This window comes from Rhineura floridana, chromosome 2, assembly GCF_030035675.1.
Source record: "Rhineura floridana isolate rRhiFlo1 chromosome 2, rRhiFlo1.hap2, whole genome shotgun sequence".
Taxonomy (NCBI): Eukaryota; Metazoa; Chordata; class Lepidosauria; order Squamata; family Rhineuridae; genus Rhineura; species Rhineura floridana.
In genome coordinates this window covers 142,220,215-142,237,935 of record NC_084481.1, presented here as the reverse complement: position 1 = coordinate 142,237,935, position 17,721 = coordinate 142,220,215, and the positions used below count along the sequence as shown (strand labels likewise).

The 17,721-nt window shown below is 43.6% G+C and overlaps 1 protein-coding gene across 11 annotated transcripts in view; it reads right to left on the bottom strand.

Moving 5' to 3' along the window:
• The window catches only part of PPFIA1 (PTPRF interacting protein alpha 1), a 112,268-nt gene that overhangs the window by 64,480 nt on the left and 30,067 nt on the right, over positions 1 to 17,721 (bottom strand). For all 11 annotated transcript variants that reach the window (XM_061610705.1, XM_061610697.1, XM_061610695.1 and 8 more), the window contains 5 exons: positions 5,752 to 5,916; positions 3,676 to 3,750; positions 2,949 to 3,050; positions 1,371 to 1,592; positions 450 to 596 (listed from right to left, as the gene is read on the bottom strand). In XM_061610705.1, the coding sequence (XP_061466689.1) occupies positions 450 to 596; positions 1,371 to 1,592; positions 2,949 to 3,050; positions 3,676 to 3,750; positions 5,752 to 5,916 (711 nt within the window). The remainder of the gene's footprint in view (positions 1 to 449; positions 597 to 1,370; positions 1,593 to 2,948; positions 3,051 to 3,675; positions 3,751 to 5,751; positions 5,917 to 17,721) is intronic.

Sequence of the window (17,721 nt, the reverse complement as noted above, 5' to 3'; positions counted from 1 at the left end):
ACCTATAGACTAACTAGTTGAATTAGCAGCAAACTAAACATTTTGATCTTTTAAAAAAATGAAATAGAGGTATACAAATATTTTTTTAAATAAATAAATTTTGATTATTCTGTAATAGTGCAAAGCTGGCCAAGTTTCTTAAATTGCCCCCTCCTGCTGCAGTTCCCCAAGAGACATCCCATGCCTTTCCTTCCTGAGGAACCCCAACAGATTTTCTTTGTTAGAACAGATGGTGGAAAAGCCCCATTACACAAGTAGCCTTATTCTCATGCAACTGTTGCATATAACCTGTTATTTAAATATTTGTGAAGGTATGACAAACATGCTACTTGCACTCCTACAAAGGTATTACTTTCATATTCCTCCATATCAAATATGCTTAGCAGATTATGGGGTGCTACCATAGCGTGAGAAAATGTGGTTGTATTAATATAAACAACAGTTTCTACCTGTCGGTGCAGAGAATCTTTATTAGCAATTTCATTTTCAAGTTTATCATTGAGGTCATGCACAGATGTAGCTTCACGTTGTGCAGCGAGGTAGCGTTTTTCAAGGGTTGTGATTCGTTCTTCCATATCTTCCTTTTGAGCCATGGCCTAAATGATAAAAAATGTCAGATTAAGGAAATACATAGTTTTTAAGAGTTATGCATTTCTCTCTATTAAGTATGTTTAATAGTACACCTTGAAATATCAGGCATGGAAACATAAGAGAATGATCCAAAGATCCATTTGTAATAATTGTAATAATTGCAACTTCCCTTTCTTTCATGTGTCTTGACATCATGCAAGTTGCCAGCTGTTACTGATCAACAAGTTCAACATCAAGATTTGCAATCTGTGATAATCAGCTATTGAAACTGAGGAGAGCTTCAAGAGTAATTCTGATATGGAATGACTGTTACTGTTCCAAACAAAACAGTACAATTCCACTGGGGAAGCATAAGCAACTTGCTTAAGCCTAAATAGTTCTTTGAATCCCCAGCCTATCCAATACCAAAATATATGCTAGGGTAACTTCAGCTTCTTTTAATAAGAAGAATAGTAGGCACTCTTCTTTTCAGAATCCATAATCAACTATATTAATCAGCCATTAGCCCATGATGAAGTTTATGAAAACAGACATGGAAAATTATCACATAAGAACAAACATTAATTTCTGTGGCAGCCAAATCCAGAAAACCTGATTTTTTTTCCAGAAGTTAACAAAGCCAACTATAAATGCAGAGAGTTTATTAAAAGTGCTGATGGAAAGCACTAACATGCTTGCTCAATCCTTCCATTAAGCCATAAACAAAATAGCCCAAGAGGCAAACACAATGATAGAACCTTAAAGAAACTGCTAGATGTTAAAAACTGACATGTTCTTACCTCTTTTACATCTCTTTGCAACTTTGTATTCATTTCTTCAGATTTTATTAGATCTTTTCTAGCAGTATCAAGATCTTCTTCCAGTTCTGCTACTCTGTTAGAAAGTGCAGTGATACGTTCTTTCATTTGGGCCTGCTCTTTAGTTTGCATCTCTATGACGTCTTGAAGTTCTATTACTTTAGCAAGGTCTTCATCATGACTTAGAGAGCCATTGGAAGATCTCTATTTAGAAAAACAAGCTTTTAAAAAACTTTAGTACAATGAGATGGTTCTAAACACTACCATAATTTTTCAAGTTAAGCCATCACAATTTAGGCATGACTAAGACTCTGTTGCAGGCAGAAAAATTTCAACTTGGAGAGGCTCTGGTCTCTCTGCCAGAAATGCGAGAAACACTGAGTAAATCAAACTATGCCATGTTTATTTGAAAATGGCATTTTCTGCATTATCATCATCATCATCATGAATTACCCACCCTTCACCCAAAGATCCCAGGGTGGGTTACAACAATTTTACAATACAACATTAAAAACAATTCAAAAACAACCTAACATCCCAAAATAGGGTGATTCCTAAAATATATATGTCTCAGGTGTCAAAGGTCAAGGTAAAGAGGTGTGTCTTCAGCATTGACCTAAAATTGTACAGCGAAGTAACCAGACACAACTTGGTGAGCGGGGAGTTCCACAACTTAGGGGCCACCTCAGAGAATGCCCTCTCCTGGGCCGCCACTCCCCGAGCTTCCAAGGGTGGCAGGGCTAGCAAAAGGGCCCTATCTGCTGATCTCAACACCCAAGAGGGTCTGTTGGGAAGGAGGCGGTCTTTCAGATATTTGGGACCCAGGTCCTTTAGGGCTTTAACACTAGCACGAGCACCTTACATTGGGCTCAGACACAAACTAGCAACCAGTGCAGCTGTTTTAAAACGGGTTATATGAGATCTAAAGTGAACCCTAGCCAGTAATCTAGCTGCTACACTTTGGACCAGTTAAAGTTTCCAAGTTGTTGTCAAGGGCAGCCCCATGTTGATCGCATTGCAATAATCCAATCTGGAAGTCACCAGAGCATGAAGTATGTGCCAAATCATCTCTGTCCAAAAGGGGCCGAAGCTGGCAAGCCAGCCAGAGGTGGAAAACGACACCGCTAGCCACTGTCACCTGATCCTTCAGTGACAGTGTTGAAACCAAGAGTACTTCCAAGCTGCAAACCTACTCCTTCCTGGGGAGTTCAACCCTGTCCAGAACAGGCCATCTCCCCATCACCTGGGCATAAGAACTCTGGACACATAACATCTCTGTATTTTTAGGATTCAGCCTCAATTCATCGGCCCACATCCAGCCCACCACCACCTCTAAGCACCTCAATGTACCACATAATTCTTCCCTGAAAAGAGCTTAAGGGTTTGAGCTGAAGCTGAAGGAGAGAACACATTCAAATGAATATGGTATATATCTATTTTCACTCATTACTTTCTCATTGGAGTGTGTTGGTAGAGTATGCACACCTGAGACCTACAACATGCCAGATTTCTTTCCCCAGAAGCAATGAATGGCCCTACAAGAACAAGATTTGTACCTACCTTCCCATTAGTGCTAGGCATATTCTCCTGATCATGATTAACATCAGGCATCCCATCAGCTTGCGCTCTTTTCTGATTGTTCTGTTCTTTCAAAATCATTAACTGAACAATGACATTAAAATATGGTTTCAATTATAATATTAACTTTGAAACAGAAAAAGAAGCCATTAACAACATTTCAAAATTAGAAAGACTACATTCATGATTCATAAATCAATAGGCAACAGATATACTACTGCCCTCAGTTTTAAAGCTGAATTTAGGACCTACTCCCATAATCTATTCAGAGGATATTTATCAAGTGATAAGCCTGCTTTTGATGCATTCTGCAATGCAAGACAAGAAAACTCTTATCCATAATAACTGATCTGTGGCTGCTATTTACTTAATGACATGGTTGGGTCAACTGGTTCTTAGGGCCTATTTAAACATCGCACAGTGACATGCTTGCAGCTGAAAAAAGCTTTCATTTAGGGAGAAGACACCATGGGAAATGGATTCCCAACATTACAAAGCTGCACAAAGACCCTATCCCGCAGAAACATTTGAATCAGTCTTTAGAAGCGTGGGCAGGATCAAGAGAATTGAAACAGGAGCTTTCACTGCTTCTAAGCCTTCTCTTCCCTTTTAGCCACAGTTCTTCCTCCCCTCCCACAAAGCTGCTCAAAAAGTTAGGGTTCCCTCCAGAGGTAACAAGGTTAGTTTTTGTTTAAAGGAGATGACCTACCTCCTTGTGTGTAGTACCCAATTCTTCCTCCAACAAGCTACATCTTTCAAGTGCTACTCGTAATCTTTCCCTGACCTAAAAGATAAAGCAAAGGTGTGAACACAAGCAATTCTGCTAGCATTAGTTAAACTGAAGAATCCCGAGATTTTGATATACATGTTGGTATGTGTTTATTTCTGGTAATGGATGGGAAATTATCTTTTAATTCTTAAAAACAACAAAGTAATAACAGATATTTGCTCCAATATTACTAGAACTTCAAGGAACAAGCAGCTTATGCAATACCAATGTGGAGCCAGTATACATTTAGTGTTCTACTGCATTTTTTGGCAATGAACCTCTAGATCAGACAAGCGTAAGAGTGTAGTATTAGCTGTCACCACAAAAATTTGGATGACAATACAGTCAGAGCTCAGATGGTTCAGCAGGATAAACTGATTTTAATGATTTAAATTTCTTTTCCTCATTTTGTAATTCATCTTTCTTTAACAAACATGCTTACTAATTGGTTGCCGTAACCATTAAAATATATTGATTAAATAGAACCTTTATGTTACCTAGGAGAACACTCTATAAACCATATGGGCCTAGACCTAATAAAACCCAAGCACAACTATAAAGCAATTCTGGCCATGCAGAAAGTTATTTTCACAATCCACCTGCCCACAGTCCCTATACCAGATTTAAGTCTCATTCCATGAGCAAATTTCTGCTCACGGTTCTTAGAAATGTAAGCCACAGTCCATAGACTTTTCTACTAATGAAGTATTTGCTTAAAGACCAGGGGTGATATCTGACGTTAGTCCTACTCAGAATAGATCCACTGAAATAAATAAACTTGTTTACTGATTTCAGTGGATTTATTCTGAGTATGACGACACTGGCATTGTTCTTTGGCATTTTGAAAACATGCAAGCCGCTAAGCAAGATCACGTACTCAAAATTCTAAATGCCAGAGCTTTCCAAAAGCAGGAACTGCAAGTTAATGAACAGAAATGGGAAATAAAGGCACAGTTCAGCCAAAGTAAAAGACAGGTCCCTTCGGAAGTCACTGGGACTTCAGTTGCTTCATTTTAGATTTTACACTAAATATCCATACTGTTTGATTGACGGTGACAGGTATTCTGGGTTGGATCCAGATAAAAACACACAGAAAGTGAATGGTGAAAGCACCTCTTCTTCACAAGCCCACTAATTGCTTTCACATATCCTCCTCCTCCCTCAGCCCCTGCACCACAACCCACCACTTTCAGCAGAGTATCCCAATCCTCAGGAGAAAGGAGAGAGGAAGTTAGGAAGGTGACTGGCAGAAGCTAACCCCTTCTCTGCATTGCATCATGTACTCCCAACAGTATCAAGCTAAGCCAGCCTTTCCCAACTAGTGGGCCACCAGATGTTGTTGGACCACAATTCCCATCTTTCCTGACCATTGGCAATGCTGGCTGAGGCTGATGGGAGTTATGGTCCAGCAACACCTGGTGGCCCACTAGTTGGGAAAGGCTAGGCTAAGCTGTCTTCCCTTACTGTCCCTGTTTCCCAATTTTTCTATGTTACATTTTAAAAGCGTCAGACTGTCCGCCCTGAAATACATTCCTTCCCTGTTTCTTCATTTACATAGTAAATGAAAAAGAAAGCAGAATGAACTGAAAAGGAAAAGAAACAGCTGGACTAAATGGATGAAAATTAAGTGGGAAGGCACTTAATAAAAATGTGTTGCACTCTAATTTGACATGGCCACCGCCTTCCTTGTCCCTACACTCTGGAGTACAGCAGTGCTATTAAGTGAAGCTGAATAGATGTAGGAGGCAAATATTATTTTCACTTATTCTATTGGTTTTACTAAGGAACTGCCTCAGAAGACCAATTTACTGGTTTACCATGTTTACAAAAGTAATCTAGTTCTACCAAGAAAAACAAATTTTCCTGGTTAGTGCTTTCCAGTTTTTTCATTTGCATTAATTATTTGTGTGAGTAATTTTGTATTACTGATTTTTTACACTAATGCTCTTAATTAATTTGTCATAACCATTTATTAAACATGTCACATTTAATAAATAATGCACTCAGTACGTTTACCTTTTCATCAAGGGCTTTATGGTGTTCAAACAGGGACTTTAGTGCTTTGAGAACTTCTACTTCACTCGAAACGCCTGCTGGAGACTGAGCCTGTCTCTTTACTACAGTCATTCTAAGAGACCGCTCATGACGGGAAACAAGACATTCCAAATGTTCTAACAGCAGCTGAAAAACAAGCAGGAGAGATGAATTCCATTCTGAACATCTGAAGAGAAAGACTTTATTTTCAAACAATAGCATATAACAATATAATGTATAACCCAAGCCTGCAATGATGGATTGTCTATGACCACATGTGTTACAGAATTCTGCTTGTCTTAATATTGTCTCTGTGAACTCTGCTAGCCTGAAAAAATGGGTAACCCAGAAAGTTTCATTACAAATCCAACCGAGAAAAAAACAAGATGCTTGGTTAACCAAAGAAAATACAAAAGCATTTTCAAAAGGGAAGAAATTTTTATTTCTTCCTCAAGTAAGTTAAATTATCCCAGATAGTTGTCAGCAATTTATTTTTACATATATCAACATTACTAGTCCTCCAGTGACTGCTTCACTCCTATGAGCTCAGCCTTTATAGGGATCATTTTAATAGGCAGGAAAGCTTCTCACCAAGGATCAAACTACACATTCCATCTTGAGATCATGTCTTAACCCCCCCCCACTACTTCTCCATTGCAAAGCAGCATTACGGAGGGTGGAGGCACTTAGCCTTTTCTCAAATAAAGCACTTTTTTCTAACAACTGCTCTCCCCAACTGCTTCCCCTCCCAGCAGAGGCTCCAGACTCATGGCAAGTTAATTTTAGAAGGCTACTCTAGAAAGATAAACCATTTGCAGTGTTACCAGTTGAGATCCAAAACGGAAGTTACTTTATTAATGACAACAGAAAATTTGAGCATCCTTCATGAATTTGCTCCCCTATATGTATTGAACATATTTGTTATGCGTGTGTGTTCCACAAAGGATGACAGCCAGTGTGGTGTAGTGGTTAGAGCGTTGGACTACGACCTGGGAGATCAGGGTTCGAATCCCCACACAGCCATGAAGCTCACTGGGTGACCTTGGGCCAGTCACTGCCGCTCAGCCTCAGAGGAAGGCAATGGTAAACCCCCTCTGAATACTGCTTACCATGAAAACCCTATTCATAGGGTCACCATAAGTTGGAATCGACTTGAAGGCAGTACACTTATATTTCACCCCACAAAGGATACGGAATTCACCATTATGAGATTTTAAGCTATCATTTAGAAAAAGGATGGCTAACTAGTGGTCCTCCAGATGTTGCTGGACTATAACTCCCATCAGCTCCTGCCAGCATAGCCAATAGTCAGAGAGAATGACAGCTATAGTCCAGCAACATCTGGAGGACCACAAGTTACCCACTCCAGTTTAAAAGGAAAAAACTTCTTTTCTGACTACAACAAGAGGTTAAATGGGCAATATCTGGTCAAATCTCCACAGCCAGAGGGACACCCATTTCCAGTGCTTCAGTACTTCATTTCTGGTATGAAAGGCAAGGGAGATTATGCAAAAAAGAAAAAAAAACAGCTTAATTGACTCCTTTTTTTACACATCGATCACAACTCCTTTGGTTCAAAATTTGGATGTGAATAATCTTTACTTAGCATTAAAACAACACATAGACCCTGGTCTTGGTGTCTCAACTGCCAAGAGACCATAAAGCAGCCTCCCCCAATCCGGTGCCCTACACAACTCACACTGACCCTGACAATTAGCCATGTTGGCTGGGTTTGATGGGAGTTGTAGTCCAAAATGTCTGGAGGACACCAGGTTAGGGAAGGCTGTCCTAAAACATCTATGAAGGTATTTCAGGGAGTGCTAATTCTTACTTAAGATAGCTGTATCAATGCAAGAACTACAGTATTTTAGGCATAGGCTTAAATTGCTTAATTTGATTATTGACACGACCTGAAATTTCAAGATTTAGGCATTTTTCTTCATTCTAAGCAGAAATAATTTTTTATCCAAAGCTCTCTCATCCACTTTTTTTGTTTCATTTGAGTCTCTCTCACCTGTTGGTGAAAGGCACAGCAGGGAACAATCATCAATAGAAAGGAGTGGTAGCACTGTTAGGATCTCAACCAACCAGCCCCCCCCCGTTCCAATTTCCTTTCCCCCACAACCGACACCCTCTCCCTCCCACAACTGACACATTCTATGGATCCTGAAAGCAAATCCATTGGCTATTTTTTCTTTGCAAACATTCTATGGATTCTAAAAGCCACTAATTATGCTCAATCCAATGGCTATTTTTTCTTTCAAACTGTTAAGTAAGGATCCATAACAAAATATTGCTGTTGTAAGGTGTGTGAAGGTCTGAGAAAAGGGAAAAGAGAAGGGAAAAGAAGATATATTCACGCTTTCACCATGCTGAAATCTTTCCCCACTGTGCTACATGGTGCCAAATATTTTAGGGATCTGTGTGTGTACATGCATCTGGAGAACAGAAAAGAAAAAAGGTGGCTGTTTTCCTTGCTGCCCTCATGACACTCCACCATATAATGCAGAGGGGCAGTTCTCTAACCGTGTGGCCTACATCCTCCCAACCCTAATGCCCAACTATAGAATGTTAGGAACTCAAGGGAGCCAATTCCCTCTTATGCACCATTTCTCCCACCATCAACAACTGACAAACATTCTACAGGTTGCAGAAGCCACTGAGAATAGCTCCCTGTTGGGCCATCTGGGGTTTTTATTCCACACCACCACCTTTTTAATTTACAAATATACTCCTGAATACTGGCAAATTCCCCAAATACACAGAAACTGCTATCTTATTTTTGAATGGTCTGTTTTGCTGCCAAATTGATTGGCATAATATTGCTCCATTTTGATGAAAATAATGATTACTCAAGAGATCAAAATATGGTCTCTAGGATCCTGAAGGTACATTTTAATTGGTATTATGAAGAAAATTCAGTGTCACTTTTACAAATTACTTCCCAGATTCTTTCCAGAAAAATGCAAATGCTCTAGAACAGACCATTGGTCTCACCTGAAAGGTGATTTTCCCAGGTATCATGCCATCACATGGGTAATTGCACCATCTAGCATCCGAAGGCAAGAATGCACTTTAGTCAAGATCCAGGGCAACTATGCCCCTCCCACTCCAGTTCATTCGTGACGAGTCCGAAGTGGGATATCTGAAAGGATATAATGGCCAACCGGCTTACCAGCAAGGAAAATACAGGAACCAACCGCTTAGGAACAACATGTACATTCTTAACATAACAAAGGATCTTGACTTAATGTATAAAGAGAACCAAATAATGTGGAATAGTAATCCGTTAAAAAATGGTAAAAAACACCCCAGAATCCTCCAACAGGGACGGCCGTGATGGTATGATACCTGGGAAAACCACCCTTCAGATGAGACCAATGGTCCGTTTTCCTCAGGTAGCATGCCATCACGTGGGATGTACCAAAGCAGCCCTAGTAGGGAGGGACCACCCACTGATTAGTAATGAGAAGTAACCTGTTACAGAACACGCCTCCCAAAAGAAGCGTCAGCAGAAGTGTAACGGTCTATCTTATAATGCTTAATAAATGAGTCTGGAGTAGACCATACAGCCGCTCTACAGATATCTGCAAGAGGTGCGTTGGTTGCGAAGGCAGCCGTAGTAGTGGCTGACCTGGTGGAATGTGCAGTTATCTTAGTAGGCACTGGTAGGTTAAGTGACTCATATGCTAGTGTAATAAAGGCGCGCAACCAACAAGACAAGGTGGCTTTAGAGACCTTTTTTCCTAGGGTCCTTGCGTGAAAGGATACAAATAATGACTCCGTTAGTCTTATATCCTGGGCTCGAGACAGATAGATCTTGAGAGCTCTCCGAACATCTAGCGAGTGCCAGGCATTCTCTAATGGATGGACAAGCTTTGGACAGAATGACAGAAGAACAATGTCCTGGTTGCAATAGAATAGTGAGCTGACCTTGGGACAAAAAGATAGATCTGGCCTCAATACTACTGAGTCCTTATGGAAAATGCACAGATGGTGGGCTGATGACAAGGCTCCCAACTCTGAGACTCTCCTCGCCGATGTAACTGCCACCTGAAACAGGACCTTGAAGGATAACAGTCACAGTGGTACTGAAGCAAGAGGTTCAAATGAAGGGCGCTGCAGGGCTTGTAGAACCTTTGGTAGACTCCATGAAGGAAAATGGTGATGCACAGCCAGAGAAAGGAGGGCAGCCCCTCTCAAAAAACGTTTGATAAGCGGGTGTGAGCCCAAGGGTACAGCAGATGAAGAGACTGACAGAATTGAGGAGATAGTAGAGGCATGACGAGGCAGTGTGTTTGCTTTTAGTCCCATTTTCAGCCCTCTATACAGAAACTGCAAAACCTGTTGTACAGTGACTCGCGAAGGTAAGAAGCCCTGGGATGCGCACCAGTTGGAAAACACAAGCCAGGTACTCTGGTATATACGATTTGTCGACGGCCTCCTAGATGCCAGAATTGTGTCAACCACCCCTTGAGGTAGCCCCGTGGAACTCAGCTGCCTCCATTCAAACACCAAGCCGTCAGACTCAACCAGTCGGGATCCGGATGCCAGATCGGTCCCTGTGAGAGAAAATCCGGCCTGACAGGCAACTTCCAGGGGTCTGTTACTGACAGTGAGAGAAGGTCCGAGAACCGCGGTCGGCGAGGCCAGTAGGGAGCTAGCACGACCACTTGAGCCCCTTCGTGTCGCAGTTTCCTCAGCGTCCTGCCCAGTAGAGGTATTGGGGGGAAGGCATACAACAGGCTGTCCAGCCAGGGTGTTATCAGAGCATCCACCGATTCTGCCGTCGATTCCAGGTACCTCGAGAAGTAGTGGGGCAGCTGGCAATTGCAACTCGAGGTGAAGAGGTCCACCGAGAGAGTGCCGAACCGACGCTGAAGAAGGTCAAACACCGCTGGATGAAGTTTCCACTCTCCCGGGCTCACGTACTGCCTGCTGAGCCAATTGGCCATCACATTCAGAACCCCGCTGAGATGCTCTGCCCTCAGTGACAAAAGATGATCCTTGGCCCAGTCGAAGAGTTGGGTCACCTCTGTCTGGAGAACTTGAGACCTGGTTCCCCCTGCCTGTTCAAATGTGATTTTACGCATGTGTTGTCTGTCCAGATTAGCACATGCTCCAACTTCAAGATTGGCTGGAAATGTGGAAGAGCAAGATGGACAGCTCTTAGTTCCAGACAGTTGATGTTCTGACATTGCTCCGCTCTGGACCACACACCCTGGACAAAGAGAGAATTGCAGTGGGGGCCCCAGACAGTGAGGCTGGCATCTGTGGGTATTATAGTTCTGTCTGGCTTCTGGAACGGAGTACCTCTGCTGAGGTGTTGAGTTGTCTCCCACCAGGGGAAAGATGCATGCAGTGATGTATTCAAGTGTATCATGCGATGGTTGGAGTTGGCAATGTCCGCCTGAAATGGTATTAGGGCCCACTGGAGTGGTCGAGTGTGATGTCGAGCCCACAGCACGATGCGAATGGTGGAGACTAACGTTCCAAGAGCTTTTGCCAGAAACATTATGCCCGCCTTCGAGCATTGCATCAGCAGAATTGCCATGTCTCGGATGGTTGTGATACGCTCTGGAGACAGGAAGACCCTGGCCTGCACAGTATCCAGTATAGCTCCCAGATGCTGCAGCCACTGAGTTGGCTCTAGATGACTCTTTTCAATGTTAACCAGCCAACCATGAGTCCTTAGAACCTCGAGAGTGTAGCGAACCTGTCTGTGGGACAGGTCCCTGGAATCCGCCCAAACTAAAAGGTCGTCCAAGTAAGGGTAAATGTGGACCCCCTGGGTGTGGAGGTAAGCTACCAAGATGACCATCACCTTGGTGAATACCTGTGGAGCCAACGCAAGGCCGAACAGCAAGGCCCTGTATTGAAAATGATGCTGGCTTGACGTAAATCTCAGGAACCATCTGTGGGCAGGACAGATCGGAACGTGAAGGTATGCCTCTTTCAGGTCGATGGATGCCAGAAAGTCCCCTTGTTGCAGAGCTTCTACAATTGATGCCAGGGACTCCATTTTGAACCAATGGGACTTCACAAAGTGGTTGACATTTGAGGTCTAAGACCACCCTCCACGACAAATCTCGCTTGGGAACCGCAAACAGGACAGAGTAAACGCCCTCCGATCTTTCTGCTGGTGGTACTGGTTCTATTGCGGCTCTGTCGAGGAGATGATCTATAGCTTCCTGCATGACCCTCCACCGCTCTTGAGAAGTGGAGACGGGAGAGGGGCGAAATCTGTCCAGGGGAGTCAACCAAAACTCTATGTTGTAACCGTGGGAGAAGGTATCTCTGACCCAAGAGACCTGTGTTAAGGCGAGCCAGGACCTTGCATAGAGGAGTAGCCTGCCTCCAATAGGGATGATTGTCAACGCTGACTAGCTCCTCTACCATACAATGAAGGTGAAGGACCATGTCTTCCCTGGTACTGAGTTCTGGCCTGGAATCACTGTTTGTGCCAGGGTGCCCTGGAGGAGTGGAAATCGGGAGCTCGAGAATCGTGGCCTTGCCCCACAGGCTGCGCCCCCGAAAAGGGCTGGAAAGAACGATATGGGACAAACCTTCAAAATGGTCGGCGGTCATCTCTCTTGGCTGTAGCCAAAGCTGGATTTCGGTTGTCTTTAGGGTCTACCAAAACCGCTTTAAGAGCTTCTTCTCCAAACAGCAAGGATCCCGAGTATGAAGCCGTAGACGAGTTGGCTCTGGATGTGGTGTCAGCATCCCAGTGTCGGAGCCAGAATGTTCTCCGAGCCACTATTTCAGCAGCCAAGGCCAGTGCTCCTTGGTGGGATGCGTCCAGAGTGGCGTCCACCACAAATGCAGCTGCTTTGTGTAACTTAAGAAGACCCTTTCGAAGTTTGGCTGGATCCGGATTGAGATCATCCAAAAAGTCATCCAGCCACATCACAGAGGCCCTTGAGAAGATAGAGGCGGCAGTAGAAGCCTGAATGGAATAGGTGGTGGCCTCATGGTTTTTACGGAAAGTGAAATCCAACCGCTGTTTGGGTCTTTAAACTGGGAGTCTCCTTCTTTCAGAAGGAGAGACCTGGATACCAAATTCGAAATTGGCTGATCCGCTCCCGGGACATTCAGAAAGGACATGAATTCTGGGGCCAAGGAATAGAGCAGCCTTTCCCAACCAGTGTGCCTCCAGATGTTGTTGGACCACAACTCCCATCAGCCTCAGCCAGCATTGCCAATGGTCAGGAAAGATGGGAATTGTGGTCCAACAACATCTGGAGGCACACTGGTTGGGAAAGCTGGAATAGAGTCTGTTGGCTAAAGGCAAGAAGCGACGTGGGCGCAGTGGGTGGATCCATTTCTCCTTGGCCAGCTTGTTGATGGGGTCTGGCACCGGAATAGAGTAATCCACTGACCTGGGAGACTTGAGGACTGTGGCCCCTTTCACCAGATCAGCGGTAGCTTGAGGCTGTAAAGGCTGGATACCGAGGGTGTCCATAACTCTACGGCAGAGAGGAAGGTAATCATCCAAGTCAAAGAGACAAAAGGAATAGTCCTCTTCCGCATCAGAGTCCCCACTCCATTTGTCAACTTCTGCCTGCATAAAGGCAGAATAATCCTCCATCCCCCGAGGGTTCACCGTCAAGTCTGCCTCTAGGAACATCAAAGGGATTCGGAGAGGAGGGCGAAACCTCATCGTTACAGCCATGATGCCATGTGGAGCTGAACAGCTTGCTGAGGTAATATATTGGTATGAGATAAAGACTGTACTTGAGAAAGAAACCTCAGTACATCTCACAACTGGGACAGAAATTCTGGAGTCAGCTGTAACCCCAACGGGGGATCAGGGGGTACTGTCTGTCCTTGTGGAGGCAGATGTGGGTGAACTGATTGAGGCTGCGTAGGCAGAGGAGGATCAGAATGGCAAGAAGCCATTGTCATTGAATGAGATGGGCATTCCAAGGTTGTTTGGCTGGGAAACTCTCTAAACTCGTCCTCAGATAAACCAGTAGGTGAGTGAAAAAGTGTAGTTAACGCCTCCTGACCATGCGCTTCTGAGGCTGGGACTGAGATGTATTGGGCTCGTTTGGAAGCACTATGGGTAGATAGGTGCTTGGTTTTGGCAACAGCCTTGGCATGAAGCCTGGAGTGCTTGTGCTTTGTGGCTTTGTGTGGCGCTGGGGCCTTGCACTGTCGGATTGCCCCTGCAGCCTGTGCTGCCTCTGGTCGCTGATCTGCTATTGTCAAAGAGCTAGATACACGCACACAATGGGTAAGGTGCAGTATCGCTCCTGCGCACTATGTAAGTAAGAGCAAAACAATCATTCTGGTGGTGCGGTATGCCAATGATGGAGTCAGATACATGCACACAATGGGTATGGTGCGGTATAGCTCATGAGCACTATCCAGGCCAAGAGAAAAGGTCTTCATTCAGTATGGCACCAAACAGCTAGATACACGCACACAATGAGTAAGGTGCAGTACTGCTACTATGCACTGTCCAGGCAGGGGTGCCAAAAGAAATAGTCTTGGTTCAATATGGCACAAAAGCAGCTAGGTACCTCTACAGTGCACCAAACACACCCACAGTAAAAAGAGGGTCAGGATATCCAGCCCATTCAGCTCCTCATTAGGTTGCTAAAGCCAAGTATTATAATTTTTATTATTATTTTTATAGTAAATAAAGGGGCTAAACCAAAAAAGCCCTCAGACCGAGAAAGGGTAGGGCAGATAAGGGAAAAAATGAAGGGGAGGCTATAGTAACGCAGGGGGGGGAGAGAAGGATGAGAAAGGCGGGGGCGGCAAAATGAACAGATAATGGTGGCCGCCAAAACCCAGCCGCTCAAAACAGGGTATGTCTGAAACTCCCCCTTAGACTGCCATGAGAGGCACAGACAGACAGCTTCCAGTAAGAAATTTACTGCTTGGGGATACAGCCAGGTGAACGAAAAAAGGCACTGCACATGCGAGCCCCAGCCAAGTCTGCTCCAAAAAGGACAGTAGCTCTGAGCTCCGCGGGAGGGAGGGTGAGCAGGCGCCACTTAGGGTGGAGAACAGCCATGCCATGAGCTCCTAAAGACTAAAGGGAAACGGACACAGCCAGCGCCAATTGGAACGTAGCGCTCAAAAGGGGCTCTTTATTGAGCCAGGGAGGCAGCGGCACGAGCTTCTAAAACTGGGGAAGGACAGAAGCTGCAGCCAAGCTCCCGGAGGGGGATTTCCACTCTCCTGGGCTCATGAGGAAACAAGCAATGGAATCGTGTAAAGTGGCCGCTGCAAGCAGAAGAAAAAACAGGGGAAAGGCGGAGGGTGGGAGAAACAAAGAATACACCACCACCTCAGGAGAATTTAAGAGGGAGGAAGAGAAAAACAAAGGCTGGAAAAAGAAAAGACGTACCAAGCCAAGATAGAGAAAAGAAGGAAACCCAGAAAGGCCCCCAGTCCCGCACACTCCCTCACACACACACATTCACACAAACACACACAATAAAACAAACTCCTAAACTAATTCCTCACGCTATAAAGATATGACTAGCCTCGGACGAAGGCAAGAATTAAATGGAGTGGGAGGGGCATGGTTGCCCTGGATCTTGACTAAAGTGCATTCTTGCCTTCGGACGTTAGATGGCGCAATTACCCACGTGGTGGCATGCTACCTGGGGAAAATTATACTATTATTACATTCATGAAACAGAAGTGGGTCAAGCCTGTATAACTAGCAAGGTTCAATGGCAAGTAATAAGCTACTGGCACAGACTACCAAATCAAATTAAAGCAGATTCCCAAAACTATGGCTTGAAGAATAAAGTTAATGATATCCAAGAGCTTTTCACTCCAAAACATGCAAACTCCTGGTTGTACTCTGGGGATTTCCAGAACTCAGCAAGGCAGTACATTTATCCAATACAGTAGGGCCCCGCTTACTGGCGCTCTGCTTCCCGTCGTTCCACTAATGCGGCGGCTTTCCTCCCCTCTTTTAAAGCCGATTTTGCCGCTTTTGCGGCATTTTCACGCGATGCGCCCCATTAAAGTCAATGGGGTTCCGCTTTACGGCGGGGGTCCAGAATGGAACCTGCCGTATAAGCAGGGCCCTACTGTATAGTTATGTCCCAGATGAAGCTTATGATGGACAATACTGGCAAACAAGCGGCAGTATTTATGGTTTCTTTCTACACAACTTAAATTCAGCATTCAGAAAAATAATTGTGAATTATAAGTGGCAATTCACACTTTATCAGACAGTCATATTTGCGGCATTAATAATGTTCCTTGTGTGGAATATATAGATATGAAGGGAGAATATGCATCCCCAGAAGTATAGCAGACATATACCCAGGAGCCACAGCAAACTGTGCTCCCTAGAGCAGCCTTTCCCAACTTTGTGTCTCTGTGTTATGTGCCTTCGACTCGATTATGACTTATGGCGACCCTATGAATCAGGGACCTCCAATAGCATCTGTTGTAAACTACCCTGTTCAGATCATGTAAGTTCAGATCTGTGGCTTCCTTTATGAAATCAACCCATTGCTTGTTTTGTCTTCCTCTTTTTCTACTGCCTTCTGTTTTTCCCAGCATTATTCTCTTTTGTAGTGAATCATGTCTTCCCATTACGTGTCCAAAGTATGATAACCTCAGTTTCATCATTTCAGCTTCTAGTGATAGTTCTGGTTTAATTTGTTCTAACACCCAATTATTTGTCTTTTTTGTGGTCCATGGTATGCGCAAAGCTCTCCTCCAACACCACATTTCAAATGAGTTTTTTCTCTTATCCACGTTTTTAATTTCCAACTTTCACATCCATACACAGAGATCAAGAACACTATGGTCTGAATGATCCTGACTTTAGTGTTCAGTGATACATCTTCGCATTTGAGGATCTTTTCTAGTTCTCTCATACCTGCCCTTCCCAGTCCTAGCCTTCTTCTGATTTCTTGACTATTGTCTCCATTTTGGTTAATGACTGTGCCAAGGTATTGATAATTCTTGACGAGTTCAATGTCCTCATTATCAACTTTGAAGTTACATAAATCTTCTACTGTCATTACTTTAGTTGTCTTGCCATTCAGCTGTAGTCCTACTTCTGTGCTTTTTAACTTTCATCACTATTCATTTCAAATCATTACTGGTTCCTGCTAGTAGCATGATATCCTCTGCACATCTTAAATTATTGGTATATCTCCCTCCAATTTTCACACCTCCTTCATCTTTGTCCAAACCCACTTTCCATATGATATGTTCTGCATATAGATTAAACAAACAGGGTGATAAAATACATCCCTGTCTCACACCCTTTCCGATGGGGAACCAATTGGATTTTCCATATTCTGTCCTTGCTGTAGCCTCTTGTCCACAGTATAGGTTGCACATCAGAACAATCAGACGTTGTGGTACCCTCATTTCTTTTAAAGCATTTCATAGTTTTTCGTGATCTACACAATCAAAGGCTTTGCTGTAATCTATAAAGCACAGGGTGATTTTCTTCTGAAATTCCTTGGTCTGTTCCATTATCCAACGTATGTTTGCAATATGATCTCTGGTACCTCTTCCCTTTCTAAAATCCAGCTTGCACATCTGGCATTTCTGGCTCCATATATGGTAAGAGCCTTTGTTGCAGAATCTTGAGCATTACTTTACTTGCATAAGATATTAAGACAATGGGTGAATAATTACTGCATTCTCTAGGATCCCCTTTCTTTGGAATTGGGATGTATATTGAATGCTTCCAGTCTGTAGGCCATTGCTTTATTTTCCATATTTGTTGACAATTTTTTGTCAACATTTGGACAGATTCAGTCTCAGTAACTTGTAGCAACTCTATTGGCATGCTATTTGTTCCTGGTGAGTTGTTTCTTCCAAGTATTTTAACAGCTGCTTCCACTTCATTCTAAAATTTCTTGTTCTTCATCATACAGTTCCACCGTGAATGAATCTGTCATCCTTGCATCTCTTTTACATTCATTGTATATTCAGTGTATTGCTTCCATC